We start from the raw sequence: 27,983 nt of genomic DNA on the forward strand, positions 1-27,983 counted from the left end.
GCTCGAGGTTAGCCGCCGCCGCCACCGCTCAGGGAAGATCGGCTAATGAGCCGACTCGCCGAAACCCGTTTTCCAGGCCTCCAGCTGCTCAGAAACACAGATCAAACACACCCACTCTCCCTCCGTCTCTCCGCAGCCCTGGACTCGCCATCATAAACCGAAGAAAAAGCGAGTTTAATCTGGGCTGGTGCCAGTTCACGCCGCTGATAGCACGACAAAACAAGAGAGGAGGCGGGTTGCTCAGAGTCCGGGTCGGGGCAAAGGAGTCAAATTAAAATACGCTAAAGGAAATTTAAGTTAACGCTGAGTGACTGTGGCCAGTTAACAGGCTCATTCATCTGTTTTAATGGATGAAACGCTCGACTTTTAGCGACAGGAGGGTCAGCGGAGCAGCTGCTGCAGGTCCTGGCATCTTGGGGACAAGATTTCCACTTTGCACTGGACAGCAAAAAAAGGCCTGAACTAAAACAACTGTATGCATTTGTGATTCTTAAAAAACACAAGCAGACAGTCCGGAGTGTTTCCTCTGGAATAAAAAGCCTCATTAAAGCCTCACAAAAAGCTCCAGGGCTTTTTCCCTTCAGTGGGTTTCTTCTGCACAGCCGCCGCTTTCACACTCAGATCCAAACATCCAAACACACGATGACTCATGAGCCATCAGAACGACAGCGTCATGACGATGATGAAGATGTCGGTGAAATGCTGACGTTCTGTGTAGATTAAGATCCAGCGTCTGTGTTGTAACGTTCCAGTTTCAAAGGGGTTTTTTTTAATCTCTTAAATGAAACTATAAATCAAAAACTGTCGAACTTACAAACTGATGATGATGATAAAAAATTCCCCAAACAACCAAACTGACCAAGAAATATCGTTTTAGAGTATGGGGTCATATTTCTTCACAATTTCCAAAGTATTTTATTTTTCCTTTAAAGGATGATAAAATCTTTTGTTCTTCAAAGAAGAAGATCTCATCTCATGTTCAAGTTATATTTTCCCTTAATGGGTTTGATTCACTTTTTACTTGTGCATCTCCCTTGTTTTATCTTTTTGACCAAGAAATTTAAATTATTTTGATTTATTTATTTAACTGTTTAATTATAATAATGTTAACATCTGGATGCATCCATCTTCTCCACACTGTCAGGAACAAAATGAAATTCTTTTTGTTGTGGTCAGATTTGAATTTATAGAGCTTTAAAACTACTGGAACCAGCCTATAAAATATACAGCAAGGGGTAGTTTTCTCTTGTAAATAAAAAATAAATGCATAAATAAAGTTGTGAACCTCCTGGGTCGTATATTGACATGAAATAAAACTGACTGGTATGGTTCTGTAACCTCGGCTGCCCTCCCTCTGCCCCTGGACGCCCCAACGTTCAGCAGACATGTTTGCAAAGCAGATAAAAAAGAATTTAGTCCAGCGATGCTCAGTCGGAGGGAGGAGTTGACTCTCTGTTTCTTTAATATAAAACTTAGTGCTTGGCATCAAAGTCCTGTTTTTCTCACACTGCCTGAAACCAGCTTCTGAAACTCCGAAAACTATATTTAAACCGACGTTGTGTTGCTTGTTACAGTCTTGTAGCATTACACAAGAGCAGGAAACAAGACAGAAACGAGAGGGAGAATGTCATTAAAAATGATGACTGTGATTCAAACCATCAGTCTGCTGATCAATTAGCACGTCCTACTCATCCTCACTCTTCTGTTTTGTGGTTTCGTGATGAAGCTGATAAGTTAAAAGGAGCTATTAGTAAGTTTTGTAATTGCTATATAGCTAACATTAGCATTAGCAGCTGTTTACTTACCAGTCTAGGTGAAATGTTGTGAGGTCAGCGTCAAAACTTCATTCCTTCACTCGTCAAGAGCTGTCTAAGCCACCGTCTTGTTTTACTTCTATTTCTATCACTTCTTCTTTGTTTTTGTACTGAAGTTAGCATGCTAACCAGCTAGCCCCAGCCCGGTTGGACCATCTTGTCACTTTCCAACACCGAGTCACTGTAGCGTCCACACAAAACAAACGCTGAAGCTCTTGGCAAGACTGGTAAGTATGTTAGCATATCCTACTCATCCTCGCTCTGTTTTGGGGTTTTGTGATTGCTAAATAGCTAACGTTAGCATTCTGTTTACTTACCAGTTTTGCCAAGACCTTCAGCCATTGTTACAATTACAAGACAAGAGGTTATAATACATTCTTTGAGCGGCGTGGACACTACAGTGACTGAAAGTGACAAGACGACCAGCCGGGGCTGGGGCTAGCTAGTTAGCATGCTAACTTCAGGACAAAAAAAAGAAGTGCTAGAAATAGAAGTAAAACAAGAGGGTGGCTTAGACAGCTCTGGGCCAGTAAAAGAAGGAAATTTGATGCTGAACTTGCAACATTTCTTCTAAACTAGTAAGTAAGCATCTGTTAATGCTAATGCTAGCTATGTAGCAATAGCAAAACTTTCAAATAGTTCCTTTAAAATGATGAATCGCCACATTTTCATTAATTTCATTCAGCTAAGAAAAAGAGCCGAGCGTGTCTCTGTTGAAGAGAGCTCGACTCTGAAGACAAAGTTTTTTCTCGATCAGTGCGGTTATTTTATCTCATCAGGGAGGATCCAATAACTACTGCAATCAACTTGAACAACGCCTTTTTATTTTGGCATCTTTGAAAACTACTCCATGAACGGCAGTTTCAGACTGAAGGATGAAGGAAAAGTGTGAGTATTCAGGATGGACGGTGACACCCCGCCCCCGGTGTGTCGCCAGGAAGGGGAAGTAGAGAGCGAGAACACACAGGGTTGGAAGAACCGCTCACAGAACGTGATCAGGCCAATATTATTGATTGATTGGCAGCACACTCTGAGTCATCATCGACAGACACGATGAATGAATTTGCATGATAGTGTGAATAAATTACAGTAGTTACTTATAGAATCAAGCATGAAAATATTGTAGCCTGATTGATAATATTGTCTATGATCTGATAACTGCTAATTATGTTTTTCAGTAATTTCAGTGTATTTTTGTTGCCACTTTCTGTATTATATTGATAATTGTGGCGTATTTCTCCTCAACCCTGTGTATCAACTCCTTCTTGGCAAATTTTTATTTTATTTAATTTTTTAAACTTTTGGTTTGTGTGTTTTGCTTCTCTGAGAATCGTTCAACACGTTCTGTGGAGCAGAGGAACAAAACAAAAGCTCACTCATAGTAGCACAAATTTACACACACACAGCACACTTGGAGAGAATGCAAAGACCTCGGGCCCGACACAACAACAACAACAACAACAAAACAAAACAAAAAAGAAAGCAGGTTTGTGTTTGTGTGAAGCATCTGAGCTCGGCGGGAGGGAGGCGCACAGGAAGGAGAAGGCATTAAAAACAAACCCAGCTTGTTCTCCTCAGGTGAACATTGTATACATTGCTGTACATGCTAACTCAATGAATATCCTTTAACATTATCTTTTTTTAAGTATAAAAACACATACTGATGTACATTATAAAAAAAACGGATTTCCTTTTTGCCAAAGAGCAGTGTTTCTCTTTCGTCGGCGTGTAGTGTTCGATGCTCGCTGACGCGGCCATGTGTACAATATTTACATAAACAACCGTATAAAAAGATGTATTTCCTCTTGGGTACATGTATTCAAATAAAAACAAATACATCAGATAGGTTCAATTTGTTGTGAAATATTTCTGAAAGTCCTTTAATATACAGCGACAGAGAGGCTGAGAGACAGAGAGACGGTTGGTGCACCCGACTCTTGGAAAGGATGTGACACTTTAAAACAACAACACAGGATATTAATAAATGCCTACGAGTGTGTTCAACATCGCAAACCACTTGGTAAAAAGCGTCCAGCTTCTTGTGGGTGTTGTTGCGCAAGATCTTTATTGAATTTTCCCAGATTATCAAACAAATGTTGAAAATATGCTAAATTGAGTCACTTTTTAGCAAAACCCTTAAAGGTCCCATATAGTATGAAATGAGATGTCCATGTGTAGTTTGATTATAGATCAGGTCTAGGTTCTGTATTAAGAAATGCACACAGCCTGTATTCAGAAACTGAGCCTTAAAACCAGCCGTCAGGACTTCCTGTAACTTTGTGATGTCACAACAAAGCAAGCCTCTAGTGTGACTAGAGCTCCAGAGAGAAGCCTGAGAGAGGAGATGTAAAACTACACTGAGATGTTTTTTGGTTCTTAAAACCACAAATATATCTTCTTATGGATCAACACTTCAAAATAAAACACAGGAAGTGTAAAATAAACGGGACTTTTAACCAAGTGATTTGAGCTGCTTAAACAGAACCAGAGAACGAAAGCAGATGTTTTGTTTTTTTTGGGCAAGTGGCTTTCATTGAGCAGTGGCTATCAGACCCCATCAGTGCCGTAAATCTGCCTGACGAACTCCACAGGATCCCACGTTCAGCATTTCAACATTTAACATGAAAAAGCAAAGTAAACCAGTGGGTCGTCCCAAAAATGAAAAAAGAAAAATGACACATCCTTTTGCAGAATCAGGCGTCGACAGCAGGACGAGCTACAGTCGGATGCGGCTGAAGGTCTTTGCATTCGCACAGAGGGAGAGGTTTTGTGAGTAGGATGAAACTGAACTGAAACCAGAGAGACCATGTTACTCGCTGATGCCAAAGAAAGTCTGTGTGATGTGCTTCTTCTTGCCACAAGTGCATCGACATAAGGCACAGGCACAGTTCCCCTCTTTCAACAGAGTGGCTCGCAATATAGTTTGTTTTTTTGTCCTTTTTTTTTTTTTTTTTTTTCTTTAAAAATGTCCCAGTGCAAGAAACAAGTAGGGTGACCACCACCGAGGTTGGAGCAGCTCACATGGGACATTTAGTTTTTTTTTTTAGTTTTTTTTTTCCAGTTTTCTTCATTGTCAGGACGGAGGAGGGTGATGCTGTTTTGCCAGGAGGAAACATTTATGCAGGCAAAACAGAACATTAAATCAACTACCCACTGAATTTAAAGTCATCGGTTCACATCAGATCTTTTTTCCCTAAACAGGCCAGTGTGTTGAGGCACTGGTGCCATGTTCATGTCATATCACAATAAGCACAGGAGTGAGGACCCACTGCCACTGCCTTTTGATAATTTAAACAAAGTCTGTTACCGAGAAAGCTAACCGTTAGCCTGCGAGGTTTGACATGGGCCACAGTTCTCTGACAGTGGGACTTCACCGACAGAGTGATCAATTGATTAACATGTTTGGACGTCCACATCCAACACGGTGAGGTCATTTGTTGTCACTGTGAAATCAAATAATACCCACCAACAAACTGTCACTATAACACTGGGGAGAGGGGGGGGGGGCTAATTTGAATAATCAGGGTTGGGGTAAATGCGATATGATGTGACCATGGCATCATCATATTTTAGCCTAATAACCGAAACCTTTACTTGGAAATTTTCCCACATTAGCATCGAAAAACAAACAAAACACTGTCACATAGGCATACTAACGGCACTTAATGCAAACCCACATATACAGTAGCACATCTGGATCTCGTGTGTGTTTTCCACTGAAATGCAATGACTTAGACAGTATCCAAGTTCTTATGCTTATTATAGCATCCTGATCGGATTCACATTGGGAGCAGCAGTCATTAGGTGCATGTAGTTTGCCTACTGGGCTTTAAAACAGAAAACAGGGGGAGTAAAAATCCTTGAATTATCTCAGCTGTGGTTCAGCGTTGGAGGAGGGAGAAGAGAAGGTGAGGAAAAAGGAGAAGAAGAACAGAAGGGAGGAGGAGGAGTGGGTTGGGGAGGGCCGTGGTTGCCATGGGTGATCACCCTAGTGATTCTGGTACTGAAATGCTCTTGAGGGAGAAAGGGAACAGATCAGTGTCTCTTCTAGTAAAATCTCTGGAGATTTTCCTTTCAGTTTCTACCAGGAGCAAAAAAGTATGTGAGTGTGTGTGTGTGTGCGTGCCTGTGCATGTGCGTGTGTGTGTGTGTGTGTGCACACCATGTTCACATGTTAAAATAGCTATACTGTGTATATGCATGTCTGTAAGCCAGTGTGTGCATTTGTATGACTGTTAGGGTCAGACCGATATATCACCAATACTCTCCTGTTATTAAATATTAGTGTTTCCATTCAGCGTCATGTATTCAGTTGTATTAAAAAGGTGTTAAAATGCAACACATTTGTTTTCTTTCATTCACGTATTTCAATTTAAAAGCCTAATATGTTCTAGTGTACTGTGTGTATAAAGAGCTTAGATGTAGGAGACTCAGGGGAGAGTTTTCGTGTCCCGTGATGCTCTAAATGCTGTTTTCAAAGGCTTCTCCTCATATAAAATTAAGGGAAAAAATATGTTTAGCATTGAAATATTGGCACAAAATATCAGCTGTCGTCAGCTTCGGTTCAAAATGTTTCCGTACTGGTCCTTTAAAACATATCGGTTGAGCCTAAATATCAGTCAGAGTGTTGCCTGTGATCGTGAAGTGTGTGCGTCAGTGTATCTGTATACACAGTATCTGTGATTGTTTATCCATCAGCTCTGGCAGTCTTTGTATGTGTCTGTGTTTGCTCTGAATCAGTCCTAGAGGCAGGCGATGTGTGTACATCTGTCTGTTATTTATTTATTTATTTTTTGCCTGTCTTTCCTTCGGGGTATCTCTGTGTTGATTCGTGTTTGTATGCATCAGTCCTAGAGGCAGACATTGTTGCTGATCTGGCAGGTGGATCCGGTGCCGGCCTGGGACAGGAAAAGCCTCCCGTTGGGGCAAACGCAAACCTCGTAGACAGTCTGCCTGGTCCCGGAGGACGAGGAGCTGGTGGAGGCCTTCCCCTCCGGCAGCCGCATCAGGCGAATCCTCCGAGCGTCCAGAGAGATCTGAGGTGGAGGGAGAGAAAACCGGTTAGAGTGGAAAAAAATGGGCAGACATAGACAGTTGGAAGAAAACGAATGATGAAGAACAGAAAGTTTTGGAAATCTGGGATTCTAGTTTGAGGATGATTTAGTGTTTTTGTAAATATTTTTTCTTGCTTTCTTAGAGTGTCGGTAGATCTTACATACGAAATGAGTGCAGACATGAGTGGGTGCGAAGTTGCTCTAAGAAATTGAGGAAGACACGACTGTGCAAGTTGGATAAGTTTGTGCTTATCCTAAAGCTACAACTCTGCTCCATGAATATGCAGAGACGAGAGGAAAAAGGAGAGAAACTGGAGGGAAATATCAGAGAGATGTGGAGTTTCTTGTATGTTTTGACATCAGTCTGAGTTGTTAAACAAAGACCCTCAACGTACAAGCAGCAGGTGCATACACATATCTGTACGTGGTTTCTTGCTGGGAGCAGATTGTGGTGATAGTCGCTTGACAAGAGCTTCAGCCATCGTTGTCTTTATAATATAAGAGGTTATAATACGTCCTCTGAGCAGCGCCACGTTTTCAGGGCAGACTGGAGGCTACAGCGAGTCGCTATCCGAAAGTGATGAGACGCGCCGGGGCTAGCTGGTTAGCGTGCTAACGTCAGCAGAAGGCATGATAGAGACAGGAGTTAACACTGGAAACAGCTGCTGGTGAGTAAAGGAAGGAAGTTTGATGTTGAACTCGCAACGTTTCTTCTAGAACTGGTAAGTAAACAGCTGCTAATGCTAAAGTTAGCTATGTAGCAATAGCAAAACTTATAAATAGCTCCTTTAACATAGAAAAAAACAAGACACTGCAGTTTAATTTGCACTAAGCTAACTCGGCTAATGAGCAGTCAGATTACAAATATGAGCTAATTCCTGAACAGTAAACTGGATTCTTAAGACTGCACTGTGAAGGTTCAGGCTTTCATAACTCTGTGCTAAGACTGTTTAAAGGACACTTCTAAGTTAAGTAGAGTTACAGTTGATCTGCATTAAGATGTTTGGACTGAGACCAGCTGGACGGGACTCTTCTGTCCATAGTCTGGATGTGTAACATCTGGCAGAGAACCAGCTGCGGCTTAACTCGTCTTTAATCTCCCTAAAATCACCCAAGTCACTCCTCAACAAACTTCTGAGCGTCCTGCCTCTACCTGTCCTCGTACCGTACGGTGTATTCGACCTCCATATATTCATGATTCTTGCTTTTCATTCAGACCAGAGGAATCACTCGTTATAGGATAAAAACCATCTTTTCCTTCCTTTCCTCTTGTCGTCTCTTCGCTGTAATTGCTCTCAAATCAAATCTCTTCACCTGCTTTTCTAAACTTCGCTTTTATTTCTCTTTCCAAGACTTAGACCTCACAAAATCGGACTCACAGAAATGGCACCTGTGGCTCCTAACCGCTGCACATTGTCACTTGCATATAAAGCGAGATCTGTAGTACCGACGGCAAATTGGTCCGGATGTAAGAAAGGTTTGCGTTGATGTCATCTATTGGTTTCTTCGATGGGCTTCTTTGCCAGGGGCTCTCCAGAGTCTAGATCATCACTGTAACTATGTTCAGATGACTTTTGCTGAATGGATAACTCGAAGTCAAGTTCTTGTTAAGTCGTATGTAACAGTTACACACTTCCACCGTTCAAGCGTCAAACAAACATTCACGATCATGACTGTAAAAGAGATTACATATGAAATACACCTATATTCAAATTGTAATTCAAAATCTTCGAGGCAGTTTTCCTGTTATTGATATCAGTATGAATTAACAGTTAATCTCTGCACAAGTTACGATTGCGTCACCTCAATGCGGTGAGAAATTGTACGCCTTTCCAGCCAGGTGCTTCGTTTGACCCCAAAGATCCTTAGAAATTAATTTACGATGTTTTGAGATACTCTGCTGACAGACAGAAAAACAGAATGACAGACAACAAAGAAAAACCCTGTCCAGCTAAGCAGAAAATAGTTCACTCTCTGCTGATTCCCAGGTCTTTCCTCTTGACTCCTGAGCAATAAAAAGAAAGTAAAACTCCAGGCGATTCCTTCAGCCACCCTGAGAAAAAGACACCCACACACAGCCACTCATCCACTGATTTCACTCCCCTCAACCTCACACTGATTGGAACAAACTGACTTTCTACCTGTGCACAGACACAAACCACTGCTGCATGAATCCCATCTCTCTGCCCTCCCCTCCACTCCTCCCTCCCGGCCTCCCGGGGCTCATACGGAGCTGGTGTTTCATTGGCCGAGGGGAGGAGGAGCTCTCCAGCTATAAAAAAGGTAAAGGAGCCATTACCGGGCGCCTTGGGGAGGCATCGCCATCAAATGACCTGGAACACTTTTAAAGCAGAGTCTCAGCTGAGTTCCTCAGACAGCTGCTGTTGAACAAATCTTTCACCACGAGGGGTGGACCATGTGAAACACTGAGAGGACCTGTGTGTAAGAGAGCGTGTGGGCGGATGATCTTCGTGTGTGGAGAGCGGAGAGAGCGAGTGTGTGAGTGTGAAGGACAAAAGTACACATGCCTTTGGCAGGTAAAGGTAAAACTCATTGATTTCAGTTTTTACGCAGGTGGTGATGCAAATACTCCTCTGGGACTCGCCACCTTCATGTGGCGGAGGGGTTTGTGTGTCTCAGTGATCCTGGGAGCTGTGTAAGCCCCGTGGTAGAGTCTCTCTAATTGGTCCCAGGGGAACTAAAAATCAGATGAAAGGCAAACTTCAGGACTGTGTCACCTTGCCCAGATTAGGGAAATCTGGACACCTTTCTGGAGCCAGACCAGGGAGGGGAGCTTACCTGAGGGAAAGGCAAAGCCCAATGAAATTACATGGAGCCACCACACTGTGGGCTCACCACTCGCTGGGGTAGGCAATCAGGTTGAGGTGCATTGTAAGCTGGGCGGCAGGTGCGGTCAGGGACCTGGGTGTGCTGATCCCTGGTGATCAGATGGCGAGGGAGGCGGCCCAGTAAACCTAAATGTGTAGTGATGGTGAACTGGGAATGTCTGGCTGAGGGCCCCTGTCCGTCAGGGGAAGGTTGGGGACATGGGATCTGAGAAGCCTCCATGTGGACGTGGCTGTCAGCAGCTGTGGTTGGAGGGTCATCTGTACCTGTGGTGGTAGCAACCCGTGAACCCGCTGGTGGTGAGGGAAGCTGTCAAGCTGACGAAGGAGGTCGTTTTCGGCCTGGCCGGGCTCGGGGCTCTCCTGAAGCAGACAGGTACCGGCTGGTCAGAAGGGCTGAAGCTTTGGCGATCATGGGAGGACCATCCATAAAGTTCATCAGTTTCACCTTCGTCAGCGACCGTTCAGTGTGCAACCAGTCCCGTGGCAGCTGTCCATAATGTAACCTGAAAGCTTCCTGTGGCAGATGAAAACTCCTCCTCCTTTTCTTTGGCAAACCAGCAAGATTTTACACACCCAGTGTGTTCGGGCCCCCCTCTAATATAATTGCTAGAATCTTTTTTTTTTTTTTGCATTGAAGTGGTGCAACCTAAGGAGGGAAATCCGTTTATCAGTGCAGCCGAGCGTGACACAAACACAGCCTTCGCTTGGTGCATTGTTCTCTCTCAAAATTCACTTTCCTGCTGTTGTTCGATTGTTAGAGCGGGTGAAGTTACGTGACTGAGCGGCTTCAGGAATCCACACTGTTTCACCGTCTAGTGTGGATGAGTCTATTTCTGTATCGGCCTTGTGTGGTTTGTGGGCGTCTAATGACCAAAACCTTTCTGTAATTGCAGTTGCAATGCAGAGTGTGTGTGTGTGTGTGTGTGTGTAAGACAGAGGTTTGACAAATGGACATTTGCAACACTAATGGAGTGTGAGACCGTGATTCTAATTATATGAATTGACCATCGTGAGTTCAACAGCCTCATTTTCGACCACACACCCGTGAAAACTGCAAGAGGATGTGATGCAGGCGTGGCTTCAGACCACTACTGTGGTTACTTTTAATTGGACTAAACTGAATCCAAGGGCACCTTCCTGAAACAGCCTCTCTCTCTCTCTCTCTCTCTCTCTCTCGTCACCCATCTCATATCAGCAGCCTGTCTTAATGTATGAAACTGTTTTTGTGGGAAACTTTTAAACACTTTCTTCTCCCTAATCCTCCGTTGATTTTAACAGATCTGACATGACACGACTGGTGCAACCTAAGGAGGGAAATCCTTTTATCAGCGCAGCCGACCGTGATGAATGCGAGGACTGATGTGTGTAACGAATCAGGGGATGGTTGGAGGAATTTAGGAGCAGGGAGGAAGGGATGAAAGATGGAAAAAGAGGCAGCGTGAGGATGAGGAGTGGATGAGCAAATGGGGAGAAAAAGAGAAAAAAAAGATGGTAAATAAGCAAAGTTGAAGACAGAAAGAGGTCAGAGGAAGGAGGAGGATGGAGAAAGGAAAGGACGGGAAACTGGGAGGAAGGAAAAGATGGATGGCAGAGTTGTTAAAGAAAGCATGTGAAAGAGGAAAACAATCAACTTCTGAGAGGCTATAACAGACTCTGGTGGACGGCCAGTATGTGGGAAATTGCCACCAGCCAATAGCAAAATGCTTGTCCGTGTTGGCTGAGGGAGCTAACTATTGTCTGGACTGTTGTTTGCTAAAAATAAGTCTGGACAGGACAAACACTGAATTAAGATGGAGGCGCCCCCATCAGCCATTATGGCCCAAAGACAAGAAAAGTTCATTTCAGAGTGGGAGGTTTTCATCTTCGGGCAGGAAGCTCGTCTGAAGGAACAGGACTGAATTTAACACAGGAAATAATTTCTGAAGCTCGTTTGTTTTTCTTGAATGAAACAGGATGTTTTAGCTCGTCACCACTCAAATAAACAACTTAATGAAGGGTTTGATTTAAACACAATGTAGACTGTATTTAAGCTCTAAGACTGGTGGTGTTAATTAGCTATCATTTAAAAAGATGATTACATCCTTCAAAATGTTACTGTTCTGTAAGTAAGTGATGAGACAGCACACAGTTCGACCTGTCGGAGTAAGAAACAATGTGCTTTTCCTGCTATAACACGTCAGGAGGCGGAGCATGTCGTCAACTTATCGGAAGGACGGTGGTTCGATTCCCGGCTCCTCTAGTCAGTGCATCATCGGTGTGTGAATGTTAGAGAAGCCCTATATGTGTAGGAAAACACTGTATGAATGAATGGGTGAATGTGGCTTCAGTTTTAAAGCCCTTGAGACTAGAAGAGCGCTTCTTAAGTGCACTCCAATTGTCTTATTTTGAAATGTCAAACTTTATTTCAAAATAAGATAAGTCAATTTGTTAAACATCAAATCTATTTCTTCTTGATTGAGAGTTCAAAGTGAATGTAGTTGATGAATGGTTCTTCAATCCTTTGCATTATTTTTTATCATTTTTATATCCTTGCTAATTAAAGGGCAGTTACATTTTTTGACGTGTCAGTTTTTGCAGTTTATTAGTGCTGGATTTTATTTTTATTGCAGTTGTGATAACAGCACAATGAATTTTGAATTGTGAATTTTAATTACTGCGATCTGGGAACAGTGAGGTCCAACGTGGCAAGAAAAACAGTCGAACCAACAGTTTTTCCAGATTATCTCATCAACTTTAGATGAAGGAGAGCGCTCCTCAAAATCCCACATTGCACAGCAAAACTGTGCACGCACAATTGTGTATATAGCAGTAAGGCAGCTCAGATCTGAAGCAGGATGCAGGCGGTAAACTGTGATGCCTTTGTTAATAATTTTAGCACTTTTATTTATTTTCTCTTTCACATACATTTGCCCACCATCTGGTTTGTCATCTGTCTGATTGATCGGACTGTTCATGTCTCTTCACCCATGAGACAACTTTCTTAGCTTTGCCAGAATTCAGCAGTTTTCAGGCAGTACAATGTTATTATTAAGACCCAAGTTGGACCAGACACCAGAATTAACAGTATGTGCATTTGTGCTGTTGGCTCACGCACCTCTCCGTCTTTGGACTCCAGTCGCAGCTCGTTCCTGCAGATGGCCTGGATGTCTCCGGCCTCGGCCAGGATCTGGATGCCTTTAGGAGCCTCCATCAGCAGGGAGCGAGTGGGAGACTCCAGCCTGGGAACAGACACAGGCGGAGCAGCTCTGTTAGTGATCGATGTTTGGATGAGTGAGAGGGCAGATTGTTAAAACCAAAAGATAGGAAACAATATAAGATAGAAGTTTAAGCTGTGAATACACCCGCCCACCCGTTTCTTTATAATGATCCTCAGTAGAAACGCTTTTTATTTTGATTTGATTTATGTCAGACAGTCTAATTAAAATCTAACAAGATCGTCAAATTAAAGTCACGAGTCTGAAGCTTTCTGTTTACTAGCATGTTTTAGAAATCGGTCATCTTGACAGCGTATAAACCACAGCAGAGATATTTATCACTTTCACCAGTAACAGTATGAACACTTCAGATAACGAGAACCAGCTCCACGGTTGTTTTTCACCAACATTTAAGTACGGTAACAGACACAGTTCTGTAAAGTTTCCGTCAACAGGTTGGTTTCCGGTACACCCATGATTGCTGATCACCTCAACAGAAATACCTGATAAATATATTTTGCAATTCTTTTATTGGATGATAATTAACAGGGCAGACAAAGTGCCCCCAACCCAACCTCAACATTTAAAACCCAAATTGGTCCTCACAAAGATGGAAGCACACCCACATTTCAAGGGCCACCACCAGGACTGGAGTGTAAACTGAGTGGATCTGACATTTGAACACTGCGGCCCACCTGTGTGCTGAGGCTGCTTACAAATTTCAGTGTGAGGATTAAAAATCAGCCCACTCCTCTTCACATCTTGACAAAACCACTCAGAGCCACAAGCCGATCTTAACAGGAAGCAGCAAAGGTGTCAGAATGCTTCACTGGATCCAGACTTGCGGAGGAGGTCTCTGTAGACTTCCTGTCTTCCTGTCACCACGGCGGTTGTGCATAAAATACGTGATATTTTCTCCGCAGGGTTTTCATTGATATCACACACACAGTGTATTCAGCTGGAGGACTGTGAGCTTTTGTTCTGAATGAGCAGCAGCTATTAAAGGTCCTGTTTATATGCACAGATATCATCAGCTCTTGTGCTCTGGGTCGATGTACGTGTATGAATGCCCTATCTACTGATCTCTTATCTCAAGCTAGAAAGTTGATACACAAATTAAACAGCGGAGGCATCTCTGTGCGGGTTTTTTTGTGTGTGTGTTTGCCATAGATGGATTACCTACAATAACAGGTTGAGATGTCCCTTGTTGTTGAAAAGTTAAAGGACGGACACAAATGCCCCTTGCTATAAATTCCCCATTCCACAATTTTCTTCCTCACACACAGAAACACAAGAGTCTCTTGGATAATGATACGATACGACGTAATAATTTCTCATTTTATATCAACACTTTAGCTCTGATCAAACAGCACTTAGAGTAAATTTAGTGCAGCTGACCACAAAATGTTGAGTTGGAGCAGAGACAGGCTTCATGAAGGAAGCTGCGGTTCTCAAGGATAACAGTCTCAAGCGGCATCACTAAGGGGGGAGGGAAAGACCAGCTGGACACTGTCAGAGTGTTTATAGTTTTAAAAAATCTCAGTGTTTTAACGGCGCTCCTGGGAGAAAACAACCTGACTACTGGCACCCAGGTCATTTGAGTTTTAAACCCCCTATACAGTAAAGTTCGTTGTGAACCTTCAGTGGCCGATCCCTACAGCTTTTCTTTCAAAGGGCCCGGTGAGAGTTGGATTGACAGCGAATCAGTTTGAACAACATTGTAGGTTGTTGTTAAGGATAAGCTGCTTGAGCAGTATAAAGGACAGGAGGGAGGAAATGGCAGACAGAGACAAAAAGCGTCCACTGATTACGAGAGAGCAAATTTCCAAATTAAAACTTTAATCTCTTACGCATTAAACCTTTGCTCTTTGCTCACAGAGGGTTAAGCCACAACATGTATTAATTACAGTGTTTGTAATACACTGATAAATTAAATATATATTAAGCTATCTAAAGCCTCGTCATTGTGGTTGTTTGATTTTCAACACTGTGTTCAGTCTTTATAAGACAATTTAAAACAAGTGCACAATTAAACTGGATTAATTTGCAACAGTCAGATTTTCAAGCATCTTTCCCTCTAAACACATCAGACCAATTATTAACTGCATGAGCCAGTTTTAGTTTCTGTGTTTCAACCTCCATCAACAGTGCTGACACTATCTATTAGTATTCTTGCTAACTGATGCCCCCAGAGGGCAAATAAAAGCAGATTAGAGCCAGTGCAATTTAAAACTCTTGTATCTGGACATTAAGTGAGCACAGATGAGACTTTAATCTTACACTTTGCAAAACAAGGGAGTAAAAATTGATCCTGTGGACGTTGTGGGGGGAATACTGAAAGTCTGACTCTGAATTTGATGGCCAGAGAACAACAACCTCCCCACTGCTCGTACATCTCTCGCCTCCTCTCTCATTGTGGTTTTGAGTGGAAGGGGATGGTGGAGTATGGGGGGGGGGGGCATCTTAAAGCATCCAATAATCCAATTTTCTGCATTGCCTTGACCTCCTGTACATCCTCATCAACTTTAGTGGCAGTGTCACTTTCTGATGTCACCAGGTCTTTATACTGGGATGGAAGTATAACATGGAAATGTCTGTCATGGTTATCCAAGAAAAGTTGAATCATGAGCAACTGGACTTAATTGTAGATACTGGAAAACATTTCTTCTTCATTGGTAGTAGATACTTGAAGGTGTTTCACCTCTCATCCAAGAAGCTTCCTCATTGGTTGTAGATACTTTACGGCTTCTTCTGAAGAAGCATCTTGGATGAGAGGTGAAAGGTCTTCAAGTATCTATAACCAAGTCCAGTTGCCCTCAATTCAACTTTTCTTGGATGCACATTGAAATGATTAATATGTCAGATTTAGTGATTGTAGTGCCTTGAACTCTTTCTGTGACTTGGCCCAGACACATCCCAACATGATTATCACGACCATTAGAGAGTTTTGTCACTTGAACATAAACATATGTCCTTTTGGGGCATTTGCTGAATAGACTGATGCTGTCTTACACTACCACTAAAGGTTGCCTAACAATCGAACGTAACTATGGTTCATCTGTCAGATATGCTTTGACCCTTCGAAGAGGGATAGAAACCTGTAAAATTTGTTGGCTAAAAGAACGGTTTCCTCAGGACCGGAGTTGGTGCTTCTAGATCCACTTCAAGTACGCCAAAGGAAGGAAATGGAGTCGGTTCAACACAATGAAATGTATTTGACTGAAGGCTGGTAAAAGCGACCTTCAAGCACCCAAAATCCCTAAGGAGTGGAATAACACCTTGAAACTTTGAGAGGACTCCTAGAACAACAGGACCAAAATTTTATGGTTTTAGGTCAAAGGGTTATGAAGAAAATGACAGGATACAATTACAACTGATATTTGTCCTGTGATCAAATTTGGTGGCTCTAGGTTCTTCACCCCTACAAAGAAATAACATGGGTGGGGACAAAGGAGAAGAATTTTCTCCAATATAGACAGGAACTCAGAGGTTTCCAGTGTTTGTGGATGGGAAATAAAACAACTCACATCTGCATCAGTCCTCCTTAAGGCCTCCCACCTCTTTCATCCTCACTTCTCCTCAGGGACTCAAGCAATGAAATATTTCTCTCCGTGGTTATATTACTTTCATTTCCTCTCATCTTTCCTCATTTCCTTTCCTTTCCCTTCCAATTTCGTCTCATTTTTTCAATATTTGTTTTTCTTTTATTTCTATCTTATTCTAATATAAACAGTTTTTCATATTTCATGAAAATCTAGCTTTAACAAAGAAACTGTCGCCGAAATTTAAAAGTGAAGAATGCATGGGATGAAGTAATCTTACTCATTACTGTTGTTGTAATATATTTAAGTAATTCCACTTTATGTCTGCCTGTTTTATTATCATATTCCATCGTCTATTTTTGTTTCGTCCGTTGTCACCTATTACTTTTATGGCCGCCACAACCTCATTTCCCCATAGCGATCAATAAAGTTCCATCTTGTTCTCTTTCTTGTTTTCTATTCCACTGTTGTACATCCTCTTATCCTTTCTCTTTTGTTGGCAGCGCTTCATATCTACAACTGGGATCAAAGGTTAATAACTTTTCACGCTTCCTCCTCATATCGGCCGCCTTCAGATAATAACGGAAATGATTGGAGGTTTTTGACACGACAGAAATAGTAAACTTGCTGTCTGAAGCGCGTGGGCAGCTTTCGTACTTTCCCTTTCCTCTGCATGTGACTCCTTTGTCCTTGGACGGCTCCTTTAAATCATTTGCCACCATTTTTCGCACCGTGTGAACACAGTGGTCAGAGCAGTTTGGCATTATAAATATATAAGCTATGGAGAGTTGAAATGGGCTCCCGTCGTGCCACGCAGCAAATCATAGGTTAAATGGCAATCTCGGCCGATACGAGTGAAGCTGATTGCTTCGCGGGGCTTTGTGAACGTCCCAGCGGACGCCCTGGACATTTCTGCTGGGGAACAGACCATCCTCTCAATTACTGAGATAGGTGTAAGATGAAGGTGTGGAGGATGACAAGGGTAGAGTGGAGGAAAAAGAGAAAAGTGACTGTGACATTAGAGGGGACAGAAAGGAAAGGGGAGGAAGAGGATGAAAAGAAAGGGCGCAGAGATGGTATCTTAATTTGCAACCTGTTCATTGTGTGCTCGGTGGTTCTTTCTCGCTTTTTCTTTCTCGTCGTGATAATGCTCAGAGGTGCTCAGTCCACCTTTAGTGATCTCTTTTTGTAGTGATGTAATATGCTGCCTTTTATTTTATTTTTTTATCAGGAATGTGGTGGTTTTCAGGGCCTGAATTCCTGTTTTTGTATATTGCATAATCAGAGATCAGAGTGAAGATTAGCATCAGAGATAATTATGAAAGAAGTGACCAAAAGGAAAAATAAACAGGACAGGAGGACAACATGTGAGGAGAGCAAAAAAGAAAGATGAGAAAGAACAGTGAGAAGGAGAGGTGAAGTAGGGACAGGAAAAAAAAGGGAAGATCAAAGTAAATGAGGCAAGAAAAAGAGGAGGTGGGTGAAGGGGAGGTGAGGGCAAGGTGAAGCTGAAGAAGATGACAAGAAGATGAGAGGAGAGCAGATGCGAGGGAGGTGGGAGAGGAGATTGGAGACGGCGAGAGTTGAAAAAGGAGCAGAGACAGAGAAGGGAGGAAGTGACAAGAGGAAGGACAGAAACGGATAAAGAGAAGAAAAGAAAGCTGAAGGTAATGTCCACTGAATCTCTGATGTCTATTCAGACCACAGTGGTCAGGTGGGTTTGCCGTGTCATGGCCGCTCCTCGAATGATTACAAATCTCCTCTGCGGCCGTCAAAGAATCGTCATAGCAACCCTTGATACTTGGCTTTGAGGTGATACTGAAGGTCTAGAGCTGCTCGAAGCTCTGTGAGGCTTTACTGGCACAGTGGTGCTTTGAGCTAAATGCTAGCGACGTGCTAATATGATTGCGAGGCTATCTCATTTTGAAATTAAAGTAGTGAACAAATTAAAATTATGACCTCCAATAATTTGTTTTTCATTATCACATTTTTTGTGGTGTTTTTTTTTTTTTTTACTTTTTAATTTTTGGGTGGTTGGACTTTTAAATGACGTTTCACACATTATGAAATTTGTTTTGTTTTTGTTTGCTTATTGTAAATCATCAAGTAAAAGTGTTAAACAGAGAAACAGTCAAAGCAGTTACTGAAAGATATAGCTATGTAGCAACAGCAAAATATTCAAATAGCTCCTTTAACACACATTAATAAACATCCTTCTAGATCGATGTTTCATGGTTCCTTGAGAATATAGTATAAGAATATGAAGGGGTACTATTACTACAACAACAACTAATCTGTCCTTGATATCAACATGCAGAGAAAAAGAAGTGGAACTAGACCAGAACAGTTTCTGGAACAGTCTCTGTCTGACTGTTCGCAGCACTGTGATGATGTGTTGTCAACATTTTGTCAACAGTTTGTGGTTGGACGATATTGATTTCAGTCTCCTGCTGTGTGTGTCCATCTGTCAGCGCAGTTTCAGTCTCAGCACCACGACGTTCAAAGACCGCAGAGCGCTAAAAACTGTCCATACAGGGCGAGTGGAGGGACAAACCTCGCCGGATTGAGTTTCTGAATCTAATGTGACTCAAACTTTTCCCGATGTGAAAAGTTTCAGCTTCTGCAGGAAGTTGAGACGCTTCACATCTCATCTCACCTTAAGGAAAAAAATAAACCTCACAATTCTTCTCGCAGCTGTTTCCATTGCTTTTCTTTCCCCTCTCTTCACACATTTACCTTCCTTCTTATTGTTTCATATATATTTCTTTTATCTGTGCTGTGAATTGGTCAGGACATAAATCACGGTGTGCTATCAAATTCACCTACGCTGCCATTTTCCTTTCACAAAGGCGTTTGTCTGATGCAAGGACACATCCTGTTGACAAGTCATTACCGCAGCACAGATGGATTTGACGGTTACGGTTTCGATAATAACTGACAGCTCTGGGTGGGATGTGAGTGTGTGTGTGTGTGTGTGTGTGTGTGTGTGTGTGTGTGTGTGTGTGTGTGGGGAGGGGGGGTTAATATGATATCCAGAATAGGATCTGAATCCTCGATTGCTACCTGCCAAGGGGTTGGGAGAGATTAGAGTAAGATTAGATTTTAGCCATGCTCCAACGAGCTCGCTCCCTCTTTTTCTGACATAATTGGATAGTTTGGGCCATATTTCATTCTCAATTGGCCGGTTGTCACCAAAGATGCATAAACACAGGGGAAGAAGAAGAGAAGAAAACACATCGCCGTGGACTGTGACTGTCAAATTATAAGGACAATCACATGATGATGGGGGAGGGGGCAGAAATGATCTGCGCCTCACTGATGGGACTTTTGTCACTTTTTTTCTTATTGTTTGAAACGATGATCTTGAAAGGCAAGCAGCAGTGATTGATGAATCGCAGTTCGTCTCAGTGCTCATGCCACTGAAATACTGTTATTAGATATTTGTCATCAAAGTCCTTCTCTGTCCAGCCCCTAATTCCCGTCACACTCGTCTCTGCAGCGTTTCTTTCGTCGGGAAAAGCTCTTTTACTTTCTTCATATCATCTCTTATCTCTTTTTTTTTTTCTTTCACCATCTCATTCTCTCTCTAACAAATACGAGCTTTTCTTTCATTTTTTGCTTCGGTGTTCTGTTTCTTTTTTCTGTTTTGCCAGTCTCTTACACTTTCTCCTTTTAAGCCTTTTCATTCTCGCTCACGTCTCTTTTTCCTCCCTCTCTCTTATTTAATCTTCACTCTGTACTTTTGTCAACTCTTTCTAGATTTTCTTATTTTCACTTCACAGTTTTTCTACCCCTCCCCCCACCCACCCTCCATGCTTTTCTTTCAATTCAGATCAAAGAATGTCATTGTACTGTGTCACAAAAGAGTCACTGCAGGTGTGTAGAAATGTTCTAATGAACATTTAGGTCTGGTTTCTACGTGATAGTCGGCTGGACCGGGTCTTTAGCTGTGGTGCTGCTGGTTTTTAAGGACAGAGCTTGAACATTTTACATGAACAAAGTATGAATTTTGATGGTGGCTCTCACAGAAATTTGTTTCATTTTCAGACAATCACACGGTCGAGGACTTTGAGTGAAATAAGGAGTAGAGGTTAGAAAAACATGTTGGTTTGGGTTATAATTACCACTTCGTTAAAGGTTAGGGCAACAAATCCGCCCCGATTGCATGACCTACGCAGACTTTGTGGCTCTATAATAACAACCCACAACTTCCTGGTCCAAGAAACATCAATATTAAAATGAAAAAATCAAACAATGAAACACTGCGCTCGTCACCAGCTGGACCCTGCACACCTCACAGGTGATTCCAGTCGTTCAGGTGGGGTGGAAGGTGGGGGCGGATCTGTGCTGGGAATTACATGAGGTTACCAAACTTAACAGGTACAACAGGAAGGTGAGGGAGATGTCAATCAATCACAGTCTGTACACGCCCACTCAGTCCTGGGATCCAATAAGTGACAACACCTGTGTGCATGGTTTCTAAATATTTCTAAAAAATAAAGTGGTTCAACATTTAAATCACAATAAATAAGATTATGACTTTGTGTCGTCTCAGTCTCTCTCTCTCAGTCTCTCTCTCTCTCACTCCTTCACTGTCACACTGTTGCTCTCTCTCCCCGTCCCTCTTTTCTTCTTCCTCTCATTCTCTGTCCCGTCATAAACATCTCTTCCTCTCTCCTCTGTCACCACGGAGCTCACTCACTCACTCTCTCTCTCTGATTGACTGTCATCACATCTGACATCACAGACGGGAGAAAGATGATAAACAAGACGTTTACACCGAGGAGACATCACACACACACACACACACACACACACACACACACACACACACACACACACACACACACACACACACACACACACACACACACAGAGGACTTGAGGGACACACAGTGAGTCTGTGTTGTTGAATTTGACTGATGATGCCTGTGAGAGAGCTGATAACCTGTGACACCTGGCCGCCTTAAAGAGACAGTACACCCAAAATATTTTGACTGTCAAACACTTACAGGCTCAAAAGGCTGTGACTTTAATTTACTGCCTCAGTGAGAAAACAAATGTTATTTTAACAACAAATTAGTTTTAGCCCAAACACGCCTCCTTGTAGTTAGAATCAACTGACAGTAAAATAAAGTTTAGACGTTACTCTGCCTTCAGCTTTGAGAGTGAATCAGACAGTAACTGTGCCACTGTTTCTACTGGTTTTAATCCCCTGGTGTGTTTGTTGTGGAGAGGAGGAAACCTCTGAGGATAATTCAGCTGCAGGTAAAAACCTCCTGAACCACTGACACTGAAGGAATCCAAACTGGGAGAAGCTGATGGCGGTGAAGACGACAACTCCCATGATCCCACGCTACTTTACCCGACTTTACACAACGCCGTCTTTTGTTTTTGCTCTCGCAGCAGAAGCTCCATGCTGCGCAGACTTTGTTTACATTTTCCAAACGAACGTGGCTGACGTCTGATTCATGCATTTCTCCTTCATCCCCCCCCTTTTTTTTTCTTTTTTTTTTTGTTTTGGCTCGTTTCAACTCGGTGAAACTGAATGTATAAGAATTTGTTGAACTGAAAATAAACTTGTTTGAACTGAAGCATAATCTGTTTTCACATCAAAACATCCATAGAAATGTGTAGAACCACCTCGCTGCCGTCCATCTTTACGATGCTCCAAATTGTCATTGTCTCATCCAAAATCTGGCTGAACAGATCACTTCCTCCTCACCTCCTCCTCTCTTTCATCACATCATCTCTTTCCCTCATTTCCTTTGATGTCTTTTCAGGCAAACCTCGCTCTGGTTTCTCTCTGCTTCCCTTTACTCCTCTCTCTCCCTCTCTCTCTCATCTCACGCCTCTCCTGTTCATTTCCCCCTGATACAGGATACGCTGCTCTGATGTTTGATGAGCGTCTGGTTGTTGATTTGGAGACGGAGAGCGACTGATAAAGAGGAGAAGGAAGATGGGGAGGGATAATGCATCTGTTGCCAAAAGATGTACCCACTGATCTCTAAGATTATCCAACACAGTACTGATTTCAGCTCCTACAGCCAATCACCCAGGGAGAAATGCTCCTTCCACCACGTCATAGGTTTTATATTCAGATCCTGCCTCTTCACCAGGTCTCGGATTTTTTATTTTCTTTTCCTCTCATGCAACTGAAAGATGGAAAGATCATTTAAGTTGAGTAAGTGTGAATAAGTTTGCCTCAAGGCTAACGCACGCACACACACGCAAATACAATATGGTTAATAAATGCATAAAAAGTCAGTGTTGAAATGTATGAAGGACAAAAAATGACGAAATATGATGATAAATATGAATAAATAAATGTTGAAATAAATAATTAAGCATAAATAAATGCTAAATAAATTCATTTTGGTAGGCAAAGTTGCTGCTTCTGTATTTCTTTATTCATGCATTTCTACATTTATTTGTGTATTTTTGCATTTATTTAATAATTTTTTATTTATCCATACATTTATTTATGTATTTCTGTTTTTATTTATTTATACATTTATGTGATTATGCATTTCAAGTTTTATTTGTTAATTTATTTGTGTATATTATTTTTGTTTCCTTATGTTAATTAGGTGGGCGGTCCTCCCCAGTCTAAATGTGGATTGGTTATCGCAGTGTAATCGATGGGATGGAAATGCCACGGCCCTGACTGTGACTGGTGCACAGGAGCTTTTCCATGTCCAGTCAGTGTTGCCGACTCACTGACTTTTCTGTGATTGGTGCTGAATATTATTCTGTGTATCATTCATCAAGTCTGAGTGTCAGTGAAAAAGAGAAAGATGGTATTTGTAAAATATAGTGAAGCACGAGGCTTCAGGAAACAGAGAACGTCACGTCAGAAATAAGAGGCAGCTCCTGTCAACTGACTCTATCTGCATCTTTTCATTTGGCCGCGTTTATTTTTAGTTGCTGCTGATGATGAAGACTGATTCAAATCAGCACCTGCCTCTCCCAGGAGTCCTGTGTTAGATACAATCTCCTCTGCTGCAGTGGTCAGTCAGTCAGTGGCTGTTTGTGTAAATTCCCATTGTCATCTTCCATATTTTGTGACTCTGAACAGGAGCACCTTAAGATACACAATGCATGAGCCAGAGCACACACTTCTAAATGTGTGTTTCTTTCCCTCTACTTTAGCAGCATTAAACCTCAATGGGGCCTCTGTAATAAATAAGTTTGACTGGTTAGCACCTAAAGAAAGGAAACAAATCCTCAGTAAACGTCCCAAATACAAGTTCATGCAAATAAAGTGTATTGTTTTGTTTGTTAATTGTATCAACAGTCCAAAAACCCAAATACATTCAGTTCAGCCTGCGTGAACTGTCACATACCTGTGTATTTACTGCACATGTCCGTGTATTAATCGTGTGCTGTGACGCTGACTCACCGTAGCTCTTTGAACGGCTCGGCCCTGACATGCGGCGTCTCCACTGATTTGCTGAAAACGGCTCCTTCGGCTCCTGAAATCACAGAACAACAACGTCAAGACATGGAAGCTGCCGTCAATCGAAACCACAAACCCCTCCCGTCTGATCAATGGACATAATCTCTGAGACTCCGCCGATCCATACGGCTCCGGTGAGCGTGCACAGCGGCTCACCTGGCCGAAACCATAACACAGACTTACATACATTTGATAGGGAAGAAATACCCCGAGGGAATATTGTTTTTAAACTGAAAATATGTTGTTTTATGGCAGCTCAAACTCAAACATATGCTGTTCACTGTGCCAGCTAATGGAAGACAGGTTACATGTCAGCCTGTTTGCAGTGTTTCACATCAAAATAAGAAGCAACAACAATCGGTGAAGAGAAAACACAGACTGGTTGGTAACAATGGTACAACAATGGTAAAATGTCAAGAAAAAGTGAGGTTTATTTATAGAATGCAGGCCGTCATTTTTTGCTTTTCAGTTTAAAATAAAATAATACACACAACATTAAAGGTTCCATATTGTATAAAGGTATATGTCCATGTCGTCTTTGATTATAGATCAGGTCTAGCTTCTATATTAATACTGTGAAAGTATCAAAGCCTCAGTCCACAGAGAAATGCACACAGCCTGTATTCAGAAACTGAGCCTTAAAACCAGCCGTCAGGACTTCTGGAACTTTGTGATGTCACAACGAAGCAGCCACCTCCTCTCAGCTGCGCCCCAAGATTTGGTTTCTCTGAGTGTTTTACCTGAAATCCGCTATATTTTTATTCGACCAGTCAGAAAACAGTCAGCCAATCAGAAGAGAGGCTGTAAAACGAGACCTGTAAGGCACCAAGTCTGAATTTATATCACTATAAAAAGAACTGTGTGGGTGATACAGCACATAGTGTTTAAAGGGCTCCTATAGGGTTCAAAAGTAATTGGACAGTAGCAGCTGTGTGTCGTTTCAATGCTAGTTCAAGAGCTAAAGGGTTCAGACATGGCTCAGAGTTGACTGAGAGATCAGAGAGATGGTTGTTGGTTTTCCAAAGTCCACAGTTGAGTGGAGGGGAGCAAGTCTTGTGGATGAGTGGAAAATGGTTTGCATGGTGAAGAAAAACCCCTTCATGAAAGGACAAGAAGTGGAAGAACACACTCCAGGACGTAAGTGGACAAGTTTCCTTGTCTACGATCCAGAGAAGACTTGAAGAACAGAACCTCAGAAGATTCACCACAAACCTCAAAAACAGAAAAGTCCAGGCTCCAGTTCACAAAGAGAAAACCAGTAGAGTTGTGGAACAAAGTTCAATACACTGATGAAACATAAATCAACCTCCAACAAAATGATGGAAAGAGGAAAATGTGGAGAAAACAAAAAGAACAACTCGTGACCCAGAGCCACCACCTCATCTGTCAGACCTGGTGCCGGTTCTGTTGCAGCTCGGGCATGTGTGGCTGCCAGTAGAACCGGCACACTGGCATTTATTGATGATTTCGCTGCTCACTTTCATCACTCAGCAAGGACGACCATCCTGGACATACAGCGAAAGAACTTTTTCAGGGTGAAAAGGTGGATCTCAGTCCACCGGCTGAGGGACCAGACTCAAGACAGAGAGACCACACAACAAGAGGAGCTGGAGGAGGGCTGCAGTGATGCTAATGCTAATCATTACCTTGTTAACATCGAGTGTTGAATGCTAGCATTAGCGCGTTAGCATGTCATGTCACCACAAAGCTCAACTGAGACTAATGACGACCAGTTTTGTTGAGACTGACAATGAAGATCTGAATCCGAGGCGTCTGCAAACTATGGAGAATAAATTTGTTCCAATATTAGCGACAAAGGTGTTTATTTGTTCCGCCCACCTGCGGTGGATACGGCCAAAAAATAAAGCTGTGAAGGATAAAAACAGAAGCTCTACATGCAACTTTATTTCATGGTGTGAAATAAGCGTTACAGTTTTACAGAGCCACCAGTCTGGCTGCAGATGCTCAGTCCAAACCCCAGTTATCACAACAGCTGAAAGAAATGTCCTGACATACTTTACCACCCGAGGTATGATTTACACTTAAAACAAAGAAACCCTTGGCTGGCCCGCACCCCGAGGCTCTGATTGACTGTAATGCCGATGCGGCAGCTCGGCTCAGAGTAAACCGCAGCGTTCAGGTGCATCAAATCAACAAAGCATCAGGTGCAGATCAATGGTCATGACTGAGTGCGTTTTCAGAGCGTTTCGAGGCGCTGCCGGGAATCAAAACACCTCTTCCTCCGTCACCACTGAAGTCTGATGGAAAACAGGAAGTTCGTCACATTCTGCATTTCTTCGGCATTTAGACCCAATTCAGAGAGAAAAGCTGTGTGCACACAGGTGAGGGTCCTCCACCACACTCAGCAAGTCCAACTTTTTAGGTTTAAGGGTCAGGATTAAACATATGCCCCGGAGAAAAAAATTCTATCACCCAAAATCAGCATCCGATCAATGAATAGCACAGAGGGGATTCAAAAACGTCTCGTCGGACTCGTTGCCGGCCGTTTCAGAGGTTCTGAAAATCACAGAGCAAATCAGAGCTTTGTCGGCAGGATTAAGAACGTCATGTTCCTGTGCTAGAGAAGTGGAAAGAGAAACGCCGCCATGAAAATGGGGATGACACAGCTTCACAGGTTTGCTGTAAGTGGACTTAGAGGAATATCAGATCTTAAATTTGCATATTTCTTTGGACAAACGGAGTTGAGGTGGTAATTCAGACTGATTATCAATTATATTTGCATTAAAAGCATCAGATATTACAGATGTTATCAGAATATCAGTCTAAGAAATACAAATACATGGAATCATGATGAAAGTGAAGGAAATGTTGCACAAACAATGTGAGATCTGTCACAAAGTGCAGCGCTGGTTGTTGAAGTCAGTGCGAACAACAACTGAAACAAACAACTTTCTCTCATTTAAGTCGTTTGTGTTGACGCCACCTGGACGGACGCGGTCGCGTCAGGACAAGTTTGACGTGTTTGAGTATTTTTCAATTAAACAGGAGTTTAATGGCTGAGTTTCCCTGATGTCTGGAGATATTTACGACGCCCTCGTTCCTCCGGGGAGCTCTTCATAATACGGCTCAACCTGTCGAAAAGTCAGAGAAATAAAATATCTTTATGCAAAGTGGAGCTCCGTCTCGCCCATGTGGGATAGATAACTCTCCTTTTAATGACTGCTACAGGTGGAGACACTTCTGTTCTGCTTTTTTTTTACCCAAATGGATTGAACTCTTATTGGATTTCTGCTGGTAGTGACAGGATGATATTCAGCACAGAGAGTCGTGTACTTTGTGTGTATTCCTCAAAAATATACAGCAACAATTACCAAGAAAAATCATATATCATTAAACATCTACTGCGTCGTTTCACCAGTCAAATATTAATTAAGTGGCAACAACTGATTTATTTTTCAGGATTTAAATTTTAAAGATTAATTTCTTGATAAGTGAAACTAAACTGATGAGTTACGGAAGAAAAAAAAACAAAACAAAAACTCTCTGCTCTGGCGACATTTAAATACCCACGGTTCAGTCGGTTCGAGCCGGAGCAGAGACGAGGATGTAAAGTGAAGTGGAAGCCTTGGTGCATGTCACTGCCTCTCTCCTGCAGTAAAGTGAGTGAAGATAAAACAGAAGCCTCACATTATAAATCCCGGCTCTCATTCGGAATAAAAAGAACAAAAAGCTCTTTACTTTGCTTCTGGCTGTCACTCTGCCTTAACTCACTAGTTTAAAAGGATAAAACCGGTGTCGTTTTATTTTATTCATACCACCATTTTTATCTCCCATATAGAAAGTTCAAACAGCTGATGTAGTGAGAGTGAAGAAATTTCTTTTTTCTTTTATTATATAAATACCTTTTCATTTCAAATGAGGCAGGCCATTGTGTCTGGACACACACACACACACACACACACACACACACACACATATATATATATATATATATATATACATGTGTGTGTTTTTCTGATTCATGTGTGAAATGGTACCAATGAATCTTAGCAACCGTTTCTATAGATAAGCTACCGACAAGAGATATGTTGCTGAACTGATCCAAAACTG

General features: G+C 42.2%; 1 protein-coding gene across 2 annotated transcripts in view; it reads right to left on the minus strand.

The window, feature by feature from the left end:
• Positions 1-5,341: 5,341 nt before the first annotated feature.
• sgcd (sarcoglycan delta) overlaps positions 5,342-27,983 on the minus strand; it is a 163,031-nt gene continuing 140,389 nt past the window's right edge. For both annotated transcript variants that reach the window (XM_022760871.1, XM_022760870.1), the window contains exons 6-8: positions 23,856-23,928; positions 12,812-12,935; positions 5,342-6,850 (exon numbers count right to left, since the gene is read on the minus strand). In XM_022760871.1, coding sequence (XP_022616592.1) covers positions 6,665-6,850; positions 12,812-12,935; positions 23,856-23,928 — 383 coding nt within the window. In that variant the 3' untranslated portion in view covers positions 5,342-6,664. The remainder of the gene's footprint in view (positions 6,851-12,811; positions 12,936-23,855; positions 23,929-27,983) is intronic.

Source organism: Seriola dumerili, unplaced genomic scaffold (assembly GCF_002260705.1).
Source record: "Seriola dumerili isolate Sdu_G_001 unplaced genomic scaffold, Sdu_1.0 BDQW01000367.1, whole genome shotgun sequence".
Classification (NCBI taxonomy): domain Eukaryota; kingdom Metazoa; phylum Chordata; class Actinopteri; order Carangiformes; family Carangidae; genus Seriola; species Seriola dumerili.